This window comes from Alosa sapidissima, chromosome 5 (genome assembly GCF_018492685.1).
Source record: "Alosa sapidissima isolate fAloSap1 chromosome 5, fAloSap1.pri, whole genome shotgun sequence".
Taxonomy (NCBI): domain Eukaryota; kingdom Metazoa; phylum Chordata; class Actinopteri; order Clupeiformes; family Clupeidae; genus Alosa; species Alosa sapidissima.
Window position 1 is genome coordinate 2,982,395 of NC_055961.1, and position 24,866 is coordinate 3,007,260.

Consider the following 24,866-nt stretch of genomic DNA (forward strand, 5'->3'; position numbering starts at 1 on the left):
TACCAGCTTACACACACAGTGTGTACCGCGAGTGGTTGTCTCAGGTTTATCTGTGTGCGTGCACGTGCCTACCTGCAGGGAGTCATTCTCTCAGGTGTGTGTGTGTGTGTGTGTGTGTGCGCGTGCATGTCTGTGTGTTCGTGTGAGTGCGTGTGCGCGTGTGTGCCTGCATGCGTACCAGTTTTGCCAGGTTGACGGAGTCGGCAGTGAGTCGGTCTCGGAGGTGGGGGTCCAGCTGCACGGCCGGGGCGATCTCCACCACCTTCTGGTGCCGTCTCTGGATGGAGCAGTCGCGCTCGTATAGGTGCACCACGTTACCGTACTTATCACCTACACACACACACCACGCACACACACACACACGCACACACGCCACCATAAGAATGCATGTAGTAAGTTAACTCTCTGCCAGATGTATGAGGTCATAGCTGAGAGCCTCTCTTTCAGAAAGCCCCACAGTCCAGCCCCAGTGGGTATAGGAGTGGTGGGTATAGGGGTGGGGGGTATAGGGGTGGGTAGGGGGGTGGGTATAGGGGCGGTGGGTATAGGGGGTGGTGGGTATAGGGGTGGTGGGTATAGGGGTGGGTATAGGTGGTGGGTATAGGGGTGGTGGGTATAGGGGTGGTGGGTATAGGGGGTGGTGGGTATAGGGGGTGGTGGGTATAGGGGGTGGTGGGTATAGGGGGTGGTGGGTATAGGGGTGGGTATAGGTGGTGGGTATAGGTGGTGGGTATAGGGGTGGTGGGTATAGGGGTGGTGGGTATAGGGGTGGGTATAGGGGCGGTGGGTATAGGGGTGGGTATAGGGGTGGTGGGTATAAGGGATGGGTATAGGGGTGGTGAGTATAGGGGCGGGTATAGGGGTGGGTATAGGGGTGGTGGGTGTTTCTCTGTGGTTGGGTGGGTGGAGCAGACCAGGTGAGAAGCTGCAGAGCAGTAGAACACTAACCCAGGATCTGGACTTCAATATGGCGCGGTTTCTCGATGAACTTCTCCACAAACAGAGCGCCATTTCCAAATGCAGCCAGCGCCTCGGAGTATGCCCGCTGGTAGTTCTCCTCCAGCTCCTGCAGAGATAGGCAGACAGACAGACAGACAGGTCATTACAGCAGTCAGATCACTACATTATTTAGATGGCTGAAGAGACACAAACAAAGCAAAGGCTCTTCAGATCAAATGACTCAGAGTGTGCATGGACGCTCACACACACAGACGCTCGCGCACACACACACACACACACACACACACACACACACACAAACGCTCGTACACACACACAGGCACACGGATGCTTGCACACACATACACATACGGTACACAGGTAGGCACATACACACACAGTACACACGTACGACTCTGAAGACAACATTAACTAGATGTACCGCAGAGCGGTACAAAATATGACCGCCGCCCAGTCCAGCACGTTTTCCACAAAATTAAGTCACGCTGAAAGGCATATATGATTCTAACTGTCTCACTGAATTGCATTATGCACACTCAATTCTCACTGGTATCTGCTAGACAACAAGTACCAAAACATGATTAGTTCATAGATTTCACATGTAATATACATTTTATACAACCCCACCCCCATCTTGCCTGTTCATAATTCTGAGAAATTCTTGAATTGTGTGCATGTACATGTTTATGTTTATGTTTATGTGTGTGTGTGTGGGTGTGTGGGCGTGCGTGCATGTGCTTGTGTGTTTGCCTGTTTATGTGCCTGTGTGTGCATGTGCATGCATGCGTATATATGTCTACTGTGTGAGTATGTGTCATACGTAGGATCACTGTAAATGTGTGTGCGTGTGTATCTGTTTATGCACATGTGTGCATATGGAATGGGTTAACATGACCCCTGGAGGCAAACATACGCAAAAAATTGGTCATCCTAGGCCCTACGGTTCTCAAGATATTCACAGAGAACTGTGTCTGCCCTACCCTCCTTTCGGGGGGTCCAGTCCAGCGGGGGAGCTACAGATCAAAACGAAAAGCGATGGTTCCATGCTATCCATGTGGGGTTACATGCCCACCAAGTTTCGTGTACCCCGGTCTTTCAGTGTCCCGGGAATCCTTGACGGAAATTTGGACATGCGAAAAAGAAAAAAAAAAAGAAAAAATCTGACTAAACCTACATGACTATACGCCGCTGCGCTGCGCGGCGCGGCGCTCATAAATATGCATGGCTTTGTATGACCGGGTTTAAGCTGGTCTGTACATCCTGTACAAAAACACAACATATCTACTGAAGAACAAACAAGACATAAAGTACACTATATTCTCCTATAGAACATGAGTTTCATTGTAAAGCAGTCGCTGTGACCAAACATAGTCACCGTAATCTCCCAAATGGTGATCTTATGATGGCAACTAAAAGAGCACACGCTGGCAGGGATCAGAGGTCAGAGGTCAAAGGTCAGCATGCCAACTGAGGTGTGAGTGCTATGGAGTGCTATGTATGGCTAGAGGGTCAGAAGCCGCTAGCTGAGCCCTTCACTGCTGCCTCTACGAGGCTCCCCATGCTAAGATCTCTCTCCTCCCTTCACTGCTGCCTCTACGAGGCTCCCCATGCTAAGATCTCTCTCCTCACGGGAATGACGTCTGGCTGCTGCATCTGTCAAGATTCTTGCAATAGTTTGGTCACCATATCAGCATACACCCACAACCTCAAAAAAGTTTGGACGCAAAGCCAAAACACATTACATTTTTATCTACGCAAGCACTTAAATACTTAGCCAGCACACACACTCACACACATTACCACAGAAACAGACACACAGACTCTCACACACAAACTCACAGACACACACATACACACACACAAACTCAGTCTCCCACTGACACACACAGTCTCTCACTGACACACACACACGCACACAGTGCTGCTAGCAGAGGCGGTTTTAAGAGCAGACGGCAGGACACTGGGGCTTTTGAAGGCACTCAGGCAGAAAGGAGAGGCAGCACTCCTGTGCACCAGCACACACACACACAGACATGCACAAATATGAGTGTGTGTGTCTTTGTGTCTGTGTGTGCATGCAAGTCTGACTGTGTACATGTCAAGTCAAGTCAGTTTTATTTTTAAAGCGCATTTAACATGCAGAGTGCAACCCAAAGCGCTCCACAAACAAGACACATAACAAAAAGACAAAAGATGCCGGGCAGCGTAGTCGCCAGCGTGCCCGTGACATCAAGACATGACAAATACATTAAAAAAATAACAAACACAAAAGAGTAAAAAGTGCAGCTCAATGAAATTATTTTATCTTTAATTTAAATAGTAGACCTACAACATAGAACATCAAGGTGGCCGGTTTTTGATTTCGTGGTGCCCAGCCACAGATTAGTCAACGTATGGAAAACACTGAAGGTGTAAAATTAAAAATATTTAGCAGCACACGTTATGCTTGACGAATCGACGCTCATATTTTGCGTCGACGTATTTTTTGCGTCAACGTCATCGATAACGTCGACGCGTTGTCCCAGCCCTAAACGACAACAAAGTTCTTTATAACTGACCAACCTGGAGAATTCACTGGCAGTCTGGAGAGCACTGGAAGAACAAGACAGTCCGAATTTGTGATGGGCGACCCTGCTGATTATCAGCTCGGTGGTCCTAGACAGTGACCGTCTGTTATGTGTGTGTGTGTGTGTGTGTGTGTGTCAGTCAGGGTGTGTGAGTCTGACTGTGTGTGTGAGAGATAGAGGGAAAGAAAGAGATTGTAAGTGTGTGTGTGTGTGTCTGTCTGTGATACAAAGTGTGTGTGTGTGGCTGTCTGTGATACAAAGCGTGTGTGTGTGTGTGTGTGTGTGTGTGTGTGTGTGTGGCTGTCTGTGATACAAAGCGTGTGTGTGTGTGTGTGTGTGTGTGTGTGTGTGTGTGTGTGTGTGTGTTTGTGTCTGTCTGTCTGTCTGTCTGTCTGTGATAGATGTGTGTGTGTGTTCGCGCATGTGCATGCGCGTGTACGTGTGTGTGTGTCTGTCTGTGATGCAAAGTGTGTGTGTGTCTGTGATTCAAAGTGTGTGTGTGTGTGTGTGTGTGTGTGTGTGTGTGTGTGTGTCTGTCTGTGATAGATGTGTGTGTGTGTGTGCGCGCATGTGCATGCGCGTGTGTGTGTGTGTGTCTGTCTGTGATGCAAAGTGTGTGTGTGTCTGTCTGTGATTCAAAGTGTGTGTGTGTGTGTGTGTGTGTCTGTCTGTGATTCAAAGTGTGTGTGTGTGTGTTTGTGTCTGTCTGTGATAGATGTGTGTGTGTGCGTGTGCATGCGCGTGTGTCTGTGTGTGTGTGTTTGTGTCTGTCTGTCTGTGATAGATGTGTGTGTGCGTGTGTGCGTGCGTGCGTGTGTGCATGTGCGTGCGTGCGTGTGCGTGCGTGCGTGTGCGTGTGTGTCTCACCTCGTACTCGCGCACCACCCTCATGCCCCTCCCTCCTCCTCCGTAAGCGGCCTTGAAGATGATGGGGAAGCCGTACGTGTTGGAGAACTCCTGGGCCTGCTGCAGACACGAGATGGGCGCGTTTGTACCCGGCACCACCGGAACACCTGCGCAACACACACACACACGTCAAAACTACAACACACACACACACTACCGGCACACCTACGGACACCACAACACACACACGTCAAAACTACCACACACACACACGTCAAAACTACAACACACACACACACACACACTAACGGCACACCAGCGGACACCACAACACACACACGTCAAAACTACCACACACACACACAACACACACGTCAAAACTACAACACACACACACACACACCACCGGCAAACCTGCGGACACCACAACACACACACACACAAACACATACATACACATACACAATGTCACAACAACCACACACACACAATGTCACAACAACCACAACCACCGCAACACACTCATTGCCAAAGTAACAACACACACACACCACTGACAACAAAAAACACTCATGGTTAAAACAGCAACACACACACACACACACACAAGTTCATTTCTAAACACACACACACACTCACACAAGTTCATTTCTAAACACACACACACACGTTAATTTCTAAACACACACACACACACACCTGCACGGATGGCGAGGGCTCGCGCCTCCACTTTGTCTCCCATCTGGCGTACGACCTCGGGGGCGGGGCCTATGAAACGGATGCCAGCATCCGCACATGCCTGAGCGAAGTCCGAACGTTCCGACAGGAACCCGTACCCTGGGTGGATAGCGTCCACGTTGTTCTCCTGAGAGAGAGAGAGAGAGAGAGAGAGAGAGAGAGAGACCGTACGTTTTAAAGCCTTTATTATGAGCTAAAATATACCTACAGTTCCTCCTCCTCATACTAGCAGAGACAGTATTTAATAGGAACTACCTCCACACCTGAGCCAAACTAAAAGCGTGGGTGTCCACAAACTAGCCATGCAGCCATGCCCAATCTCAGATTATATCTGCGGGAGTCCACATGGGCCACAGGTTGCACCCAGGTGATTACAAACTGCTCATGTCCAACCTCAAACACTGGTGATAAAGTGGCACCTGGCAGGGCTACGCCTTAGGGCAGATAAATCAGATACACAGATCTAAAGAACACAAGCAAGGAATGAAACAGAAATCGCCTGGGGCAAGGAGAGAGAGGCTTCTCTCAGGCTTCACAGCACACAGTAACAACAGATGCTAAGCTAACTAGCATGTCTGTGATGAGCTAAAGAACACCCATGGGATCTATAGTGATCTACACAGAACCTGTCTGAGGTCTAGAGTAGACGGTTTGGGGTCTTCACTATGTGCAGCGCAGTGCTCCCCCTGGTGGTCATAAACAGGCACGCAGTCTCTCAGTAACCAGCCACATTTCTATATACCAATGATCTCTCTCTTCATCAGAGCTACTGACACCAGGTGGGTTTTTACCTCCGAGTGGTCATTTTCCCTGCATCTACCGACTCATTTACCTTTACGGGTCCTACACACAGCTGCGTGCGTTGCAGTGCTGGAGACGCATCCCATTCACTTTACATGGGTTCACGTCATCCGTTGCCGAACTGAATTGTGGGACCGTCGCGTCGCGTTTCTCCCGTCGCTCGCGTTGAGAAGTTCAGCTGTTGCTGCACCGACTGACGGCACCAACCAATCAAATTACGGTTATACTTCAAGGTCATTTGCATAGCTACCGTCGGGAACACCCACTGGAATGCGTTGACGGAACGCAGCTGTGTGTAGGAGCGGTTACTGGCTCCTGCTGTAGCAGGCCTTATGCTGCTCTGACCACAGCTTACCCATGACTGGCCTTAACCAGCAGGACAGACCCTACTGTAGTACTGGCCTTAACAAGTAGGACAGACCCATGACTGGCCTTAACCAGCAGGACAGACCCTACTGTAGTACTTACCCATGACTGGCCTTAACCAGCAGGACAGACCCTACTGTAGTACTCTCGGTCATTTCTGTGTGAAATATAGTTTCTGGTCATGCCTTTAGAAACAAGATAGGCGATTTCTGAGTGAAATATAGTTTCTGTAGAACCAAGAGAGACGATTTCTGAGTGAAATATAGTTTCTGTAGAACCAAGAGAGGCGATTTCTGAGTGAAATATAGTTTCTGGTCATGCCTTTAGAACCAAGAGGGGCGTTTTAACCCGGGAGACGGACCTTGGCCACTTTGATGATGTCGGGGATGTGCAGGTAGGCGGCGACGGGCGGCAGGCCCTTGCCAATGAGGTAGGCCTCGTCCGCCTTCTGCCGATGCATCTGACCCGTGTCCTGCTCGGAGTACACCGCCACCGTGCGGATACCCAGCTCTGTGCACGCCCGGAACACACGGATGGCAATCTCACCTGCGCACACACACACACACACAATAATATACCAACAATGCAAGACTTTAACATCATTATATTATTATTCTAATTTAGTACACGGCTCTGCACAAGGCAAGTAGAACGCTCCATTGACTTGAATGGGCTTTCCCAAAGTTCTACGGTAAAATATTTTCATGTAATTACCGCTGCAAACATATAATTACCGCTGTCAATGGCAACGGAGTTTGTGCTTCTACTTCAGGTATTTCATATCAATACGCAAGGACTGGAACTTCATTCAAAAGTGAAAGCAGACGGATGATCAGCTGTGTTCTAAAGAATGTTTAATTCAAGTTCAACATGTGTTGTTGCGAACTGTTTCTCAGCAAATGCCACGATGAACGATAACAAATAGGCTATAGCCTAGGCTACAGTATGTAGGCTAAAGTCATATCGTGGGAAGTTTATCATTTCGTTTTGGCAAGTAGCCGTGTAATAAGCGGGATAATGTATAGAATGCCGGTCATTATTGGGAAAATAAGTCCCTTCAGAGCGGAACCGGTTCGCCCTGTCAGGACTTATTTTCCCAATAATGACCGGCGTTCTATACATTATCCCTTACATATATATGAGAATCAGTGATGTATGGTTAAGAAGAGAACACAAGAAGCTAGAGATGTGAGAAATGGAACTGTAGAAAAGAATAGAACAAGAAGAGGAGACGAGAGGAGACATGGGGAGATTAGAAGAGAGGAGAGGAGACGAGAAGAGAAGAGAGGAGACGAGAGGAGACATGGGGAGATTAGAAGAGAGGAGAGGAGACATGGGGAGATTAGAAGAGAGGAGAGGAGACGAGACGAGAGGAGAAGAGAGGAGACATGGGGAGATTAGAAGAGAGGAGAGAAAACGAGAGGAGAGGAGAAGAGAGGAGACATGGGGAGATTAGAAGAGAGGAGAGAAAACGAGAGGAGAAGAGAGGAGACGAGACGAGAGGAGACATGGGGAGATTAGAAAAGAGGAGAAGAGAGGAGCAGAAACACAGATTGTGTGTGTGTCCTACAACTGACCTCTGTTGGCCACCATGACCTTCTTGATGGGCTTGTACTCGCGGGCCTTTGGGGAGGTGTGGGCAGTGCGGGACAGACAGGTCAGGCAAGACCTCCGCACCACCAGCAGGCCCAGGGCCACACGCACTCCTCCCACCTGATGCAGCATCTACATGGGGGAGAGAGAGGGGGGGAGAGAAAGTTGGTTACACCAGGGACTTTCTAATGAGGAGACACAGCACTCAAAAAATCCTCAATAGAAATGCATGGGGTTAGTTTGTAACGCCAATATGGCAGTAGTCTAGTATATCCCACCCCTTTCTGCGGCAGAAAAGTCGACATGTGAATACATACGTGATTACATACATAAATCGTGTGGTGTGTTGTGAATACATTGAGGCAATCATGTGTTGTGATCTCGCCGCTGGAGCAAGCCTTGCGCATTTCTGCCTAAATAGATGCCCGATAAGTGCCCAAAAAGCCTTACAATACGGCTGCCGAGTGGAGGGACTTGCTTAAAATGACTTTTGGTCACAATACGTAAGTGATGCAAATTCTACTGGGTGCAAAGGGGAACAGGTTCCTTAGCTTGCTGACCCTGCTACACAAGAGAGAGTGGTTAAAGAACCTGTTGGGGTATCTGCACTGTGTAGAGAGTTAAAGAACCTGTTGGGGTATCTGCACTGTGTAGAGGAGGAGAATAAAGAACCTGTTGGGGTATCTGCACTGTGTAGAGGAGGTTAAAGGGTGTAGTGAAAGTGATAAGTGGTCTCTGTGAGGCTGTTACATTAAGCAGACAGTGGCCTGTAAAGATAAGTGTCAAATCCGTTAAATTAGATAAGTGTCAAATAAGCGTTAAATCCGACCCCGTCTCTGACAGTAGCTGAAGCGATTTGTTTTCTCTGGGATAAGATAAGAGTAGTCTAGTGATCTAGGAGAAAGACCCTGAGGCTAACCTGTTACTAGCTTTTCACAGACATCACTTCAAAACAGCTGTGTTATACAAAGACGTGGCGTCGACTCGGCGCCCTTGTTGAATACATCTTGTTAAGATGCATCTGGGCTGTGTGTCCTTGAAAATGGAGCGATGGCGCCCTCGTTGAGTTATGTTGTTAAGATGCGTCTGGGCTGTGTGTAGTATAACATGGCTGCGGGTCTCCTTCCGTCTTTCACAAACCCTCAGGCACAGAATCAGAATCAGAGAGGAGAGGCTGCGCTCCGCCGCAGTGCATTATGGGAAGGGGCCGAGGGCCCACCTGAACAAACAGCCATTCTGAGCACGCTCCCTGGGAGAGCATAGAGGAACAAAATAATGGGGGGGGGGCATTCCAAATGAGGGGGGGGGGGGGGGGGGGCATTCCAAACTTTGACTTGGGACCCGGGGGGGGGGGGGGGGGGGGGGGGGCCTTGGCATAATGGTTGTTGGGTAGGCCGTAGCCGACAGGGCCGCACTGCAAGCCTGAATCTGTGTGTGTGTGTGTGTGTGTGTGTGTGTGTCAGTGTCAACACTGAAGTTTTGCCAGAGCCCCCACCCCCTCCAAAATCTTGAGGCACCCCTGCAGGCAAACACACTCACTCTCCATTTTAGGCTCTCTACCTCTTGCTCTCCCCTCTCTCTCACACACACACTTCTTTCTTGAGCACGTTCTCACTCACTCACACACACGTGCACCACTGACACCAATGTGGTGAGAGTGATAGTTAAACTACATCCTCTTCCTTCACACCTGTGAGTGTGTGGGCGTGTGTGTATGAGGAGAGAGAGAGAGAGAGAGAGAGAGAGAGAGAGAGAGAGAGAGAGAGAGAGAGAGAGAGAGAGAAGAGAGTCAAGAATTCAGGAGCATTCCACCCTGACCACGTTTCAAACTCCATTAAGGTTGTTTAAATGTGCCAAGGGCTCCTGGGACAGCCTCTCTCACACACACACACACACACACACACACACACACACACACACACACACACACACACACACACACACACACACACATTACTCACACACTCTGGGACACACTCAACAGCCCTGCTCTGCTCCAGCCAGTAAAGGTCACTCTAGTCCACACACACACACACACACACACACGCAGAGGACAGCAAGACTCATCCAAGTCCCAAACAACAGCCTGTAACCAACACAGAACTATGCCCTTCATTTTAATAGCTGGTGAGCTGGTGAACTTCTCCAACCCTTCCAAACAAGCTCCAAATAGGCTGCTATCTTTAAGCTTACGGAGTGCCCACCCCACCCGCACCCCAGGCCACAACCATGGGAAGAACGCACGCCAGATCACCAGGGCGAGGATGGAATCGTTAGAACCATGCATTTCCAAAACCACCAAGCTCTGCCAACGGTTAGACATAACAAGCATTAGAAATAACAAGCGTGAACTTGACTGCAGCAAACACACTCTTCTTCCTCTACACGAATTTACAGAGAACTTTGTGCATCTAAGCTTACTCCCTCAGTGGACGCTGGACTTGAGCTACAGTACACAGATCAGACCCTCACACACACACACACACACGGCGGAGTGTGCGCTCTGACGGCCGTGCCGCAAGTGCCTGGACACAGTAGCTGGCCGTAGTGATGGGCAAATGAAGCTTTGGCGAACCACTGACCCACAGCCACGTGAAGCTAGCGACACTAATGAAAATAATCCAATATGGCCACCACATGCAGATTTTTCAACATAAAAGTCCTTACTAAACCAGTATATATAACCAAAAATACTGGTTTACTTAAGGACTTTAATGTTGAAAATGTATGTGTGGCTGCCATCTTTTTTTTTCAGCTAGTGTCGCTAGCTTCACACTGCAGTGATCCAGTGGTTCACCAAAGCTTCATTTGCCCATCACTAGCTGGCAGCTGGTGGCTCTTTAGTCTTTAGTGTTGCGGTCAAGCTGCAGGTTTGGTACCCACAGAATGTCTAATAAGGAGAAGAACTTTCCCTCTCCCGAAACCTACTGTTTCATAAACTGGTTGCAGTTCCTCTCTGGTTCCATGTGGGGGCGCTCATGGGCGAGTGCAGAATGAATGGAGGTCCTCAAAACCCACTTTTCTCAGGATATAAATGTTGGTCTAGTAATCTGAATGTTGCATTCGAAAAGGGGAGTCACAGGAAATACACAGTGTTTTTTTAAAGACGCTTATTTGTTCTAAAAAGCAGAGCCACGTCTGGGCCACGTCAGGATTTGGATCGGCACCGTCCAGACAGCGAGGACTCCAGTTACAGTCCGCTCATGTCCCTCAGGGTTTACAGCTCTGTCTGCCAGCGCTCCGTGTGCGTGTGTGAGTGTGTCTGCCAGCGCTCCGTGTGCGTGTGAGAGTGTGAGTGAGAGCAGGAGAGAGGAACAGAGAAAGAAAGAAAGAAAGAAAGAAAGAAAGAAAGAAAGAAGCATCACGCATGACTGCTTGTGTTTGGTGGTTTACTTGGCCCCATATGGCTCTGACTGAGGACATTCCATGTGCTATGCAGCCCTGCTGCCTGCCTCTAAGAGGCCACATGTGTCCCAGATCAGGTCCTCATCAGGCCCTGTAAAGACAGGACACTTTAAAAAGGACATGAATTAGCCTAGCTTAGCATAACTCACTGAAAGAGGGTGAGACCAGTTAGCCTACAGCTCTCTTTAAGCTACAGGCCAGTTAGCTATAGGCTAACTGTAACTGGTCTAACCCACTTCACTTCAAGTGAATTATGCTAAACTAGGCCAAGAGGGTCACACTGGGATGTTGCAGGCAGAAGAGGGAAGGGTTCTCTGGACTACACCACAAATAAGCTCATTTTCCAAAAAGTTGGCGCGTTCATTTAAGACACCACATGGTTCTAAATGTTCCTTTAAGGCACCACATGGTGCTAAATGTTCCTTTAAGTGCCTTACACGGCGTGTTCCTTTAAGGCACCTTTAAGTAACCACATGCACGATGGCTAAAAACACTGTTTGCAAATCTAGCCTAAACACATTGATGCACTAATACAGAAATGATAGATGTCTGGGGACAAATGTGTTACATTTCCACAGTACTGTGTACAGGCTGCTTTGATTCCTAAAGTCTGCCTCAGCTGATTCTTCACCTAAAGTAATTAAAGTCACTTGAGTTATACAGTAGGGTCATTCTACGTCAATTCAACCAGGGCCCACGCACTTAGGTCTCAAAAAAATTCTGAAAAAATTACCAGGTGTACCTATGTTACCCAGGAGACACACTGTAAAATTACTTTTATGTAAGATTAATACTTTCCAAGATACAGCCAGTTTTACAGTTTTGTCACATTTGATCTGGATGATCCTGCATGGTCATAGCTGTCCCTCAAAGTTGATCAAAATTTTATTGGGAGTTTTTGGCTGGGCTCTGTTTAGGCCTTCAGAAGACATATTTGTACTCAACATAGGCTCTTGATTTATTTCCTGAGATAAGTAGAAACACACTCACAAAAGCAATGAACAGAAATTAAATCCCTTCAGGGTCTGAACAGCAGACCTCACAAGTCTGAAAAATCATTTTGGTTCTCATTTTCAGAGCACCCAAACACCTTGTGGGAATATACAAAGATTTTTTAAATATTTTTTTCTTTATTCTCCATGGTCCCTTCTTTTTAAAAACACCAATTTGACTTATGCAAATATTTATTTTCTATTTTCCACCCAGAACATGGGCAAAATGCCCCATTGAGATCAATATGTTTTGTATAGAGTTACCACAGGTTACTCTATACAACCACAGGTGGCGCTGTGGTAACTCTAAGCTAAACATATTGATCTCAATGGTGCATTCTGCCCATGTTCAGGGTGGAAAATAAAAAAGAAAGATTTGCATAAGACAAGTCAAAAAGAAGAGATCATTGAGAGTGAAGGAAACAATATAAAAAAAATGTTTGTATATTCCCACAAGGTGTTAAGGTGCTCTGAAAATGAGAACCAAAATATTTTTTCAGACTTTTTTCAGACTTTCAGAGGTCTGCTGTTTTTCAGACTTGTGAGGTCTGCATACCCTAAAGGGATTTAATTTCTTTTTTAATTCATGTACCAGAATGCAAAATTTGAGCGGCTGAACAAAATCGGACACCCCCTTCCCCCTGTAAAACTGACTGTATCTTGGAAAGTATTGATCTTACATAAAAGTAAATTTACAGGGCGTCTCCTGGATAACATAGGTACACCTGGTAATTCTTTCAGAATTTTTTGCGACCTAAGTGCGTGGGCCCTGGTTGAGTTGACGTGGAATGACCCAGTAACTAGTAGCCGTTGACCCTTCTGAATTCCTGTGTGCCTCTATTCAAAACCATATCTGTCTGTACGTCAAAAAACAAACACAGATCAAAGCCAAAGACTTGCACAACATAAGGCCCCGGTGCACAAAGGTCAGGAAGGCGGAGAGTTATGGTCAAGAACAGCGCGAAAAAGAAAAGGTGTGTGGGGACAGAAACACATCCATTCCGATACATTTGAGTGAACTTTGTCTTTATTATTATTATTATTATTATTATTATTATTATTATTAGTGAACAGTCTATATCTTTATTTCAAAAGGAAACTTTTGGTGAAATCACCACATCACTGTAACAGTTGACTCCAGATTGTGTAATAGCTTTGCCCTTTCTTCTGCCGTTATTCTTGAGGGGGCCTCTCAAAGCTCCAGCTCTGCCAAATAAGTCCATCCCCGCAGTGTGTGTGTGTGTGAGTGTGTGTGTGTGTGGAATACTGGTTTCTGCCTAATAAAGGGCCGGATCACATTGCTGTCCAACAAGAGACCGACTGTACCTGCGGCCCCAGAGACCTGCGAGAACAAGACGGACACATTTCACACGCAGCCCTGGGGGGGGGGGGGGATGTTTGTTCCACTTGTTGCCATTTTCCACTACTTTATTCAGCTGTTCCTGTGAGTGCTTAGGTGTTCCAGTAAATCTTTTGTCATGCAAATCATTTAATCATAGGAATCCCATTTGAACAGAGAGAACAGTGAGAGGGAGAAGAAAGGAGGGAGAAGAAAGGAGAGAGAAGAAAGGAGAAAAGAAAGAAGAGAAGAGAAGAGAGGGAAAGAGAATAAGAAGAGAGGGAAAGATAAGAATGAGAGGAGAGAAGGACAGAGGAAAAGAAGAGAGGAACAGAGGAGAGGAATAGGAGAGAGAAAGAATGAGAGAGGAAGAGAAGAGGAAGAGAGGAAAGAGGAAGAGAAGATTTAAAGAGAGACAAAGCCAAGAGAAGGAGAGAGAGGAGGAGAGGAGGGGAGAGAGGAGAGGAGAGGAGAGGAGGGGAGAGGAGAGGAGAGGAGAGAGGAGAGAGGAGAGGAGAGGAGAGGAGAGGAGAGGAGGGAGAGGAGGGAGAGGAGGGAGAGGAGGGAGAGGAGGGAGAGGAGGGAGAGGAGGGAGAGGAGAGGAGAGGAGAGGAGAGAGGAGGAGTGGAGGGGAGAGGAGAGGAGGAGTGGAGGGGAGAGGAGAGGAGAGGAGGAGTCGAGGAGAGGAAGGAGAGGAGAGGAGAGGAGAGGAGAGGAGAGGAGAGGAGAGGAGAGGAGAGGAGAGGAGAGGAGAGGAGAGGAGAGGAGAGGAGGAGTGGAGAGAGGAGAGGAGAGGAGAGGAGAGGAGAGGAGAGGAGAGGAGAGGAGAGGAGAGGAGAGGAGAGGAGAGGAGAGGAGAGGAGGGAGAGGAGAGGAGGGAGAGGAGAGGAGGGAGAGGAGAGGAGAGGAGAGGAGAGGAGAGGAGAGAGGAGAGGAGAGGAGAGGAGAGGAGGAGTGGAGGGGAGTCGAGGAGAGGAGGGGAGGAGAGGAGGGGAGAGGAGAGGAGGGAAGTCGAGGAGAGAGGAGGAGGGAAGTCGAGGAGAGGAGAGGAGAGAGGAGAGGAGAGGAGGGGAGGAGTGGAGGGGAGTCGAGGAGAGGAGAGGAGAGGAGAGAGAGAGGAGGGAGAGAGGAGAGAGGAGGAGGGAAGTCGAGGAGAGAGGAGAGGAGAGGAGAGAAGAGAAGTCGAGGAGAGAGGAGAGGAGAGAGGAGGAGATGTGTGGGGGGCCTGTAGTGGTGACAGAGTGCAGTAAACACGATCGCACTTGTAATCAGAAACACACACACACACATGTAGATTGTATGTGGACAAGCAGCCTACAGACTGTGTGTGTGTGTGTGTGTGTGTGTGTGTGTGTGTGTGTGTGTGTGTGTGTGTGTGTGTGTGTGTGTGTGTGTGTGTGTAGATAACTAGAGGATTGAGAGAGCTTGGAAACTAGTCTGTTATAATTATGTGTAGATGACTAGTCTGTTTAAAGTGTGTGTGTGTGTGTGTGTGTGTGTGTGTGTGTGTGTGTGTGTGTGTGTGAGTGAATGACTAGTCTGTTTAAAGGGATATTCCACCATTTGGGGAATTACTCATTTTCCACCTCCCCTTGAGTTAAACAATTGATTTGTACCTTTCTCCAGTTCATCCAGCCGTTCTCCAAGTCTGGCGATACTACTTTTAGCTCCAGCCTAGCATAGATCATTGAATCGGATTAGAACATTAGCATCTTGCCTGCTAGCATCACGTTTAAAAGTGACTACGATTTCTGGTAATTTTCCTATTTAAAACTTGTCTCCTCTAAAGTTAGAAAGTGTAATAAGACCAACGGAAAATGAAACGTAGCAATTTTCTAGGCTGATTTGTCAGGAACTATACTCTCATTCAGTTGAGTGAGGTCTGTGTGTGTGAGAATGACTAGTCTGTTTAAAGGGATATTCCACCATTTGGTGAATTACTCATTTTCCACCTCCCCTTGAGTTAAACAATTGATTTGTACCTTTCTCCAGTTCATCCAGCCGTTCTCTGAGTCTGACAGTAACACTTTTAGCTCCAGCTCATTGAATCAGATTAGACCAGCTTATAGGAGAGATGCTAACGGTCTAATCTGATTCAATGAGCTGGAATAACTTGAATTTCCCCTGGGGATCAATAAAGTATCTATCTATCTATCTATCTATCTATCTATCTATCTATCTGCTCACATGATGTTGACTTGGCTTGTGTTGTGATGTTGATTTAGCTGTTGATTTAGCGGTTTAATTACGAAGCTTAAAAAAAAACTTGCCCCATGATCTATTTCATGACTTAAAAAATGCATTCCTCAAAAGTCCAAAGCACACCACACGGCATGCTAGCTGAGAATCACAGGGCTAGACTACAGTGTGTGTGTGTGTGTGTGTGTTCAGCCTGCTGAGACAGTGTGTGAGTAACTAGCATGAGTAGACGAGAAGCCTGCGGAGCAAGTGTGTGCTGGAAGTGTGTGTGTGGACGACTACGTTCCTGGAATAGTGTGTAGAAAGTGACAGAGAGTGTGTGTGTGGAGTTGACAGGGCTGAGTGTGTGGAGAAGACGAGATGAGAGTGTGTGTGTGTAGATGTGTGTGAGAATCACTAGCCTGCTGAGAGTGTGTGTCTGCGAACAAGCTGACAGCGCCAAGCGTGTTTAAGACGAGCTGAGAGAGTGTGTATAGATGTGTGAAAATGACTAGCCTGCTAAGAGTATATGGACGAGCTGATAACGTTGAGTGTGTGTAAGATGAGCTGAGAGAGTGTGTGTGGGACTACTAGCCTGCTAAGAGTGTGTATTGACAACGAGCTGTGTATGTGTGTGTGTGTGTGTGTGTGTGAATATGTTTGTGTGTGTGTATGCCTGAGTGGACTCGGACTAGAACGCCATCTCAGCCACCCTAAATAATTCATTACAGAATAGTTTATTAACTTAGACTAGGGCCACCGTAAATCAAAGTAGCAATATCTCAAATCATTCTGAAGGCTAATTACAGCACAAATGCTACTAACAGGCCCAAGTGTCCATCCCCAGCTGCTCTGTGCCTTCCCACCGCTGCGCAAGACCCCTGGATCAGATAACAGGCCAGACGTGTAGGCCACAGTGCGCCTCCATCTCCCTGCACCACAACCGGGATGCATGCGTCAGCACACTGGATCCATTACTCCTGAAAACCAGCGCATAGCTAACCTGCCATACATATTCTCCTTCCAGTTCTGCGTTCAAAAGCTGTTTTTAGAGAAGGACAAAATCACACCGAGTCTAAGCATTCAGCATGAGCTGCGATCACACCGCAACGTTTTACTGAATTTTGGGGGGTCACGTGTTAGCTCCTCTTTCTTCTGCTGCCCGTCCACACACGGAACAAAGCTGGACTCTTTTGGAGTTCTTTTCATAGGTTTCCATGGAGAAGGGGGGGGGATGCGCAGGAAGTAAACTGAGTGAGCCTTTGGAATTCCCCCGAGGCTTGAATGGAGACACACGTGTGTCCACAAGTTCCCCTCGACCCACAGAGCCGGTCAGCCTACGGACACCGGCCTAGACTCGGGCCGCTGCCGGCCCGGATCTCTCAGGTGTCAGCCGTTTACTTCATACTTTTTTTAAGTATATTTTCTGGCCTTGTTTTGCCTTTATTGATAGGACAGTGACGAAGCAGACAGGAAGCAAATGGGAGACAGAGATGGGGTGGGATCGGGAAATGACTCCTATAGGCACCTGGACCCCCATGTGGTACGGGCGCTGTAACCAGTTGCGCCATTGTCATATTGTATGTGTTTGTGTAATGTATGGACAGGTTGATGGTTAATTTCACTGGTACTTGTGACTATGTGACAATAAAGACTACTACTACTACTACTACTACTACTACTACTACTACTACTACTACTACTACTACTACTACTACTACTACTACTACTACTACTACTACTACTACTACTACTACTACTACTACTACTACCACCACCACCAGGGCTGTCACTTTACGTTCGAAAATCGATTGCACAATCGATTGGACCAAACAACACAAGTTTCGAAAACTAAAATAGGGAATCGACTTTAACCAAATATTTACACTATTAATTTTAAATGAAATAAACAAATAAAAAAGATGTAACAAAATTCACAAACAAGAATATAAACGAATTCCGAAGTGCAGTAAGCATTGCGAAAGCTAAAAAGAAAATTCCCACCAATTTTACGCACCGGGAACAGCTGTTTCAATCAGCTGCTTCAATCAGCTGCTGTGCTGCTCGTGTTTTGCCAAAAAATGGAGGACAACGCGATCAACCTGTGCGACATGTAGAGAGACGAGTGATAGGCCCTAATAACTTGAGGAGTTCGATGTGGAAGTACTTCGGATTTTTGGTATATCAAACTATGGAGAAGAACAAAGTGGTAGGCTACGCAAACTGTGCAATCGAGTTCTACGTAGGCGAAATTTGTTTGACATTCTAATCGTAAACACAGACACAGCTACGTTGAAGACTGCAGTCATGTTACTGATGTAATGGCAGTTCACTCGGCTTACTGGTTTTCGAGAATGTTGCACTTCTGTTTGTCATTTTTGAAACTTCACGCCAATAAATCATCAGAAATATTGCTGGCTTGCGTCTACAAGCGCCCTCTTTACGTTCGTCCTAATGCCTGTTAGTTGTTTGTGGATTGGCCTATATTTGGCATTGAAAATGGAAACGTCTTGAGACATAAAAAATCGATTTTACAATCGATTCAATGAACACTTATGTCTCAAAAATCGAACAGGATTTTTTCACAAAAGTGACAGCCCTAACCACCACTACCACTACTACTACACTACACTAGTACACTACAACTACTACCACCACTACTACTACAACTACTACCAACACTACCACTACTACTACACTAGTACACTACAACTACTACCACTATCACTACACTAGTACTACTACCACCACTACCACTACACTACTACAACTACTACCACAACTACTACTACACTAGTACACTACAACTACTACCACCACAACTACTACACTACAACTACTACCACCACTACTACCACCACTACTACACTACACTAGTACACTACAACTACTACCACTACACTAGTACACTACAACTACTACCACCACTACTACACTACAAGCACTACTACTACCACCATCACTACACTAGTACACTACAACTACTACCACTACCACTACTACCACTACTACTACCACCACCACCACCACTACTACCACCACCACCACCACTACTACCACCACCACCACCACCACTACTACAATACAACTACACTACTACTATTACCCCTCCCTTTTGCCTTTTTGTCCGAACGCTGGGGCTCAGTACAAGGGCTCTTCCTGTTTAAGAAGGCATAGGTTTCTGCTTTTGATTCTTATTAGAATGGTTAAGCAAACCGAATGAAATTGAATTGTAGACTCAGTCTAGTTGTCTGAGCTTGCTCAGCGAAGTCAAATTAGGCCGAATCCAGTTCAAAGGATACTGAGTAACCTAGCAGCAGAGCTGAAAAATGGGTCAACGATTCATATTTTACAGCTACAATGTCATTCTCGTAAACTTTACGTGGCACACACCTCAAATGAACCCACAGCCTGCACTGACCTGAAGAGGAAGCATGACGCAGCGTAATGTGCAGTAGAGTAAAGCAGGACTGCGCTGAGGCTGAGCATGACGCAGCATAATGTGCAGTAGAGTAAAGCAGGACTGCGCTGAGGCTGAGCATGACGCAGCGTAATGTGCAGTAAAGTAAAGCAGGACTGCGCTGAGGCTGCTCTTAGACCTTGTTATCAGTGCAGAGGGGGGAGAAACGCAGTGTCACACTCTCAGCTTGCGCCATATGCTGAGTGCCCAAGTCTTCGCCCAGAGGGGCTGGGCGCAAGGCACAGAGGCTGCAGCGGGCTAACTTGCAGGTCTCAGCCCCAGTAGAACTAACCAATGTGGGTATCCATTCTTTAGCAGGTCAGTTCTCGGCCAGGTTTTAGCTAGCCAAAGCAAGAGGTTTCTGAACCCTGCTTCTAGAGACCAACCCTGTGATCATGAAAGGCAAAAGTTATAGAAAAAAAAATAAAAACATCTTTGATGACGTTTTAGCTTAGAAAAAGCTCAAGCCCAGAACTTGGGCATGGAACCTTGCATCAGATTTGACTCACTCATAGCTTCACGTTACCGAGTGCTGCCTAAAGAGCTCCTTCAGGATCTAACGCAGTTATATTCACTGAGCACAACTGACAGGCCCACACGGCAGCAGGGTTCCTCCTCTTCTGACTCACACCCACATGCTCCTGCAGGGCCTGATGAATCAGCCCGACGCTAGCCCTGCTCCACCTCCACCCTCAACGCTAGCCCTGCTCCACCTCCACCCTCAACGCTAGCCCTGCTCCACCTCCACCCTCAACGCTAGCCCTGCTCCACCTCCACCCTCAACGCTAGCCCTTCTCCACCTGCAACCTCCAACCTCCACGTCACCATCTGAGGTCCCAACGCTAGCCCTGCACCACCACGTCACCATCTGAGGTCCCAACGCTAGCCCTGCTCCACCACGTCACCATCTGAGGTCCCAACGCTAGCCCTGCTCCACCTCCAACCTCTACGCCACCATCTGTGGGGGAGCTGAGATGAAGGGAACCTGCAGCTCCGTTCCTCAACGACACGGCGCCAATCATCCCATTTCAGCCAATCAGGAAGGGTGTCCCGGCCTTCCGACCAATGGGGGAAGGGAATTCCCGTGCTGTGACTGAGTGGGGTCAGAGCGCTAAGAGCTCAGCTCAACGGCTCACGTTCCTCAGAGTCCAGCTGCAACAGCTGTCCCACCACACCGCGCAGACCTGCAGCTGTCGCACTTTCTAATGCACGCCGACTAGAACACAGGAACGTCGGGCGAAACTGAGGGCTCTGCTAGCACACGCCAGGATACGCTACACCAAGCTACACCACGCCATGCCAGCACACGCTACACCAAGCTACACCACGCCATGCCAGCACACGCTCCACAATGCTCCGCCACGCCATGCAAGGGCACGCTACACCACACCACGCTACACCATGCTCCATCACGCAGAGCCGTAGAGACCAAATAGAAGGGATGATTACACTGAGCTCACATTCATCGAAGGTGGATTAGATTAGAGCTCTGCCATTGAAGGTAGATTAGATAGCACTCTGCCATTTGCATAGTTATGTCCCTTACGTTCACAGGCAATCTTGGGCAAACACTAAACAAGAAAGCCAAGTAATAGCAGGCTTACACTCTTACACAAGGTATTATCAAGTGTGCCTTCCCCCTCTAAACAGACACACACACACACACACAGCCACACACACAGAAAAGAGGCACTTTGTTGCTCCAGATTCCTGACAAACTTGTTGACCTTGTTTAACTTTTTCCTGACAGGACGGAGCAACCCAGTCTTGTTTCCATGTGTGTGCTCTCTCTCTCTCTCTCTCTCTCTCCCCTTGTTCTGAAACCAGTCCCATCTCAGGTAGTTCATGAAACCACGCAGCACTGAAACAGTCTTCTCTCTCTCTCGCCCTCACACACACACACACACACCAAATATTCACTGTGCTCCCCCAAAAAGAATGCTAGTTATGGTACTACAATACTACAACAGGGTGCTGCTCACAGGGGGAAACATGTTGGTGCAAAGCGACAGTGTGAAGCAGCACAACTACCCTACCAACCCTTATGCAATAGACAAAGAGCATACCAATTTGCTTCATACCAAATAGGAATTAAGAGCTCCATCAAACTAGCCACTGAAGGTTGTTGTACTAATGTGCAAAATATGCAACTAGGGAGAAATTGTTTTGGGATATTCAAACTACCATACAGAGAGAGCAGGAACAGGGAAAGAGAAATCACAATGATTACAATAGATACACAATTACTCATTCAGAGTCAAACAACCTACGTATGTCACTTGACAGCGACTGGATTTTATTTCATTTTACTTGATTAGGGAGTGGCTAAGAAAGAAAGAAAGAAAGAAAGAAAGAAAGAAAGAGAGAGAGAGGTGGGACACTGAATGTCTTGAATGAATGGATTTTAGTCCCCAGTGCCAATATCAGATGACCGTGTTCTGGCCAAACTCTTGTCCTACCAGTTGGCCTTCTGATCAGAATGAGCACGGAAGAGCCAATCAAACCCATGCAACACTCACACAGTGAGCCACAGCACAGTTCATGTAGCAAACTTGTGTTGGGTAAACATGAGCAAAGCTGCTGGTATCAGCAGCACTCTGCTACTTTACAGCACTGCGTTGAGCATCAGGACAATCTTATCTCTGAGACAATCCCAGTCTACAAGGAAGTGTGGCAGGCATAACGCAGACGCCATCTCCTATGCCTGTAGGAGGCCATAAGCACATGAACTCTGACCCAGAAAACTCTGTTGTGGGATGCCACTATATTGACACTTTTTGTTGTACTGTTGCAGACCCAGCAAAGACAGCTTTAGGGCAAAATAAATAGAATTAAGAGTTAATTTTATTTCAAATGTTTACTAAGATGTGAGTAGTAATTTCAATACAATGTCATTTCAACACGTTACACGGAACAAACATAGCAGTGCATTCATGCGCACGCTGCATCTCCACCATTGGGTACAGGTGTGTCACGTCAAGGCCACGAATGTAAACTAATACTTAATTTCTTCAAACTAAAAAAAAAAAAGAGAAGACTAAGCCACGTGTAGATGTAGTGTTTATTTTTACATCAACAACGCACTCGTTTAAAGTTCAGCCAGCTCCGAAACGCGTGGCACATCTTGGATAGCACGCAGGGATTGTGTGTTTGACTCACCAGGCACCTGCAAGCATGGGCTCTCAGCGATGGATTTCTAGAACCAGCCAAGAACCGTTTCCCCCACCATGACCCCAACACCAATGTACTTGGAAATGTAGCTGTGATTGCGTATACTGAGTGGACAAAGTTAACTTATTGGTTAACTTACTAACGTAACGAGAGTGGACAAAGTTAACTTATTGGTTAACTTACTAACGTAACGATAATGATGGGTGCAACAGTGCCATAATGCCCTGCGCTGCATGAGCGTGGCTAGAAAAAAAAAACTCACTCATAGCATAGTGTTAACATTTTCAATTCGTATGGTGACGACATGGCAAACATACCTAGTTATCTCACTAAAGTGCAATACAGTGTAAACATCAATATGACCTTGGTAGGTATTTTGGGATTTGCTGATAATTTGTAGAAGTGTACGCATGAAGCAAATGGCCCTCTATACTTTCCAGTATAAAAAAATAAGTTAGCTGTGAGACTTCCGACTAAAATGAGCTAGTTATCCATTCTAGTCACTCTGGACTTCAACATCCGCTCAGATTGTGCACTACTCTGAAACGTGTGCCTCAAAAAGGCTGTTCAAGACTAACTACACCACTTAATCCGACATCATAAACACTTGCTCCGTGCATCATTCATTCCAACTTGGCTGGTGACGCTAGATTCTATTTGGCTAGCATTACATCCTACCTTGCTAGCAAGCAACCTTGGATATGTCAATGCTCTTCACACACTTGACGGCACAAAGACTGAATACTTACCTTTCCTTCTGTCAGTAACGACTTAAGGGTTTAGTATCCAACCCAGTATCTCAAAGGAATGTAAGACTGGAAGTGGAAAAGCTCAAGGCTCCCCGTGCGTAACTTTCGGAGGATAGGTGACGTACGGTGGGAGGTGTATGTGCGGCTCTGCTACACTGGGGTCCTATCTCAGTTTTATTTCATGCGAGATGTGTACATTGAACTAGACGTGAGATGCTGTTTAGGAATGGTTATGGCGAGAAATCACGACTTAAACTGCACTAACTCTAAACGGGCTTGATAACGTCCCGCATCTGGCCTGGCCAAACGAGACAGTTACTGTTTGATGTGAACCATTTAAACCCTTCTCAGGTTTTTTTTTTTTTTTTTTGCTCACCGTGTCGTCAGCTATTGGCCGTCCTTGCAACTCCCTCCTCCCGAGTAACGCCCAAGTATGCTGTCCTGTAATTCAGTAATCCACCCCCTCAAACAAATGTTTTATTGGTCCACAGCAACTCCGTAGTTCGGAAGTGGTTGGTGATGCTTAAATGTACCATTAATGTATTCGCATAATCCAGCCTTCTCTCAAATATGCAACATGGTCATGCTGCTCACTGGATGATGTAATAAGGAAGTTAGGCAACGTTAAGAACATGATTGGTCGACGAGTTTGTCCGTCTCTTTGGCGTGCTGAGGCGATTACAGTAAACCCTTTTTCTTAGAACCGCTAGAGGGAGTCCTTCCCACTGAAACTTGACCAAACTACATCATGTGAAGTAACCAGGGCTGCTGCTGCCTGACACATTGTTAGGATTGAGCATCAAACATCTAGTCAATGTCTGTGAGAACACATGGCATAACAATGATCTATTCTACTATTTTACCAAAATAACTAGGTTAAACATTATGCAAACATTCTGCTTCCAGAAATGGTCTAAAAAAGGCAATTACATAACATCCATCAGTTTAGACATTCTGTTTAGGCTAATCTTTCTCTGAGTCACTTGGTTAAAGAATTCAAGAGATGAGTCGGTATGTAGAAACACTGGTCCAAGAGTTTTATTTAGCAAGAAACCAACATGACTTCTGCAATGGAATGCATACCCTCTCCGAGACAGGACGGCGAACTGGTTAAACAGCTTCTGTATAAAATCTGAGACGAACACCATGACTGACAAAGAAGTAAAAACATTCATACAACATTCAAAACGAAAAAAAAAAACTTCTGGTTCAGACTTCAGTCACAGCACTAGAGGAGCCAGAATGGATAGAGAGAGGATGGAGGAAGGGGTAGAGAGAGAGAGAGAGAGAGAGAGAGAGAGAGAGAGAGAGAGAGAGAGAGAGAGAGAGAGAGAGAGAGAGAGAGAGAGAGAGAGAGGAGAGAGAGAGAGAGAGAGAGAGAGAGAGAGGAGGAGAGAGAGAGTAGATATTATGTGGATTTCCATTGGGACCTACACATCAGCCCAGGTGAGTGAGGCTCTCAGAGATTCAGACGCTACCTTTCCTTCAGAGTAATTTAACTGTAAAACCTTAAGACTTTACTCTCCCCAGCAAACAGTAGTAAACTCCAGATTTTTTTATAAGACCGCACACAGTTTTTTTTATTTTTTTGCTCCTCAAACTTGAACTAGTGGTTCAAAACACAATTTCAAGGACTGCGGTTCTAAGAATGTTGTTTGGTAATATCATTTCTCCACAAGTATGGAGATCAATTTTTCACTT

At 46.9% G+C, this 24,866-nt stretch overlaps 1 protein-coding gene and 1 long non-coding RNA gene across 2 annotated transcripts in view; one reads left to right on the top strand and one right to left on the bottom strand.

Moving 5' to 3' along the window:
• The window catches only part of LOC121708990 (pyruvate carboxylase, mitochondrial-like), a 61,750-nt gene extending 38,086 nt beyond the window's left edge, over positions 1-23,664 (bottom strand). The window contains exons 1-7 of the mRNA XM_042091989.1: positions 23,542-23,664; positions 7,856-8,003; positions 6,640-6,824; positions 5,073-5,238; positions 4,395-4,540; positions 949-1,066; positions 179-330 (exon numbers count right to left, since the gene is read on the bottom strand). Coding sequence (XP_041947923.1) covers positions 179-330; positions 949-1,066; positions 4,395-4,540; positions 5,073-5,238; positions 6,640-6,824; positions 7,856-8,003 — 915 coding nt within the window. The 5' untranslated portion in view covers positions 23,542-23,664. The remainder of the gene's footprint in view (positions 1-178; positions 331-948; positions 1,067-4,394; positions 4,541-5,072; positions 5,239-6,639; positions 6,825-7,855; positions 8,004-23,541) is intronic.
• Positions 23,665-23,923: 259 nt separating this feature from the next.
• LOC121709364 lies at positions 23,924-24,811 on the top strand. Its single transcript, XR_006031919.1, has 2 exons — positions 23,924-24,434; positions 24,528-24,811. It is a non-coding gene; the product is annotated as an uncharacterized LOC121709364 (long non-coding RNA).
• The last annotated feature ends 55 nt before the right edge of the window (positions 24,812-24,866 follow it).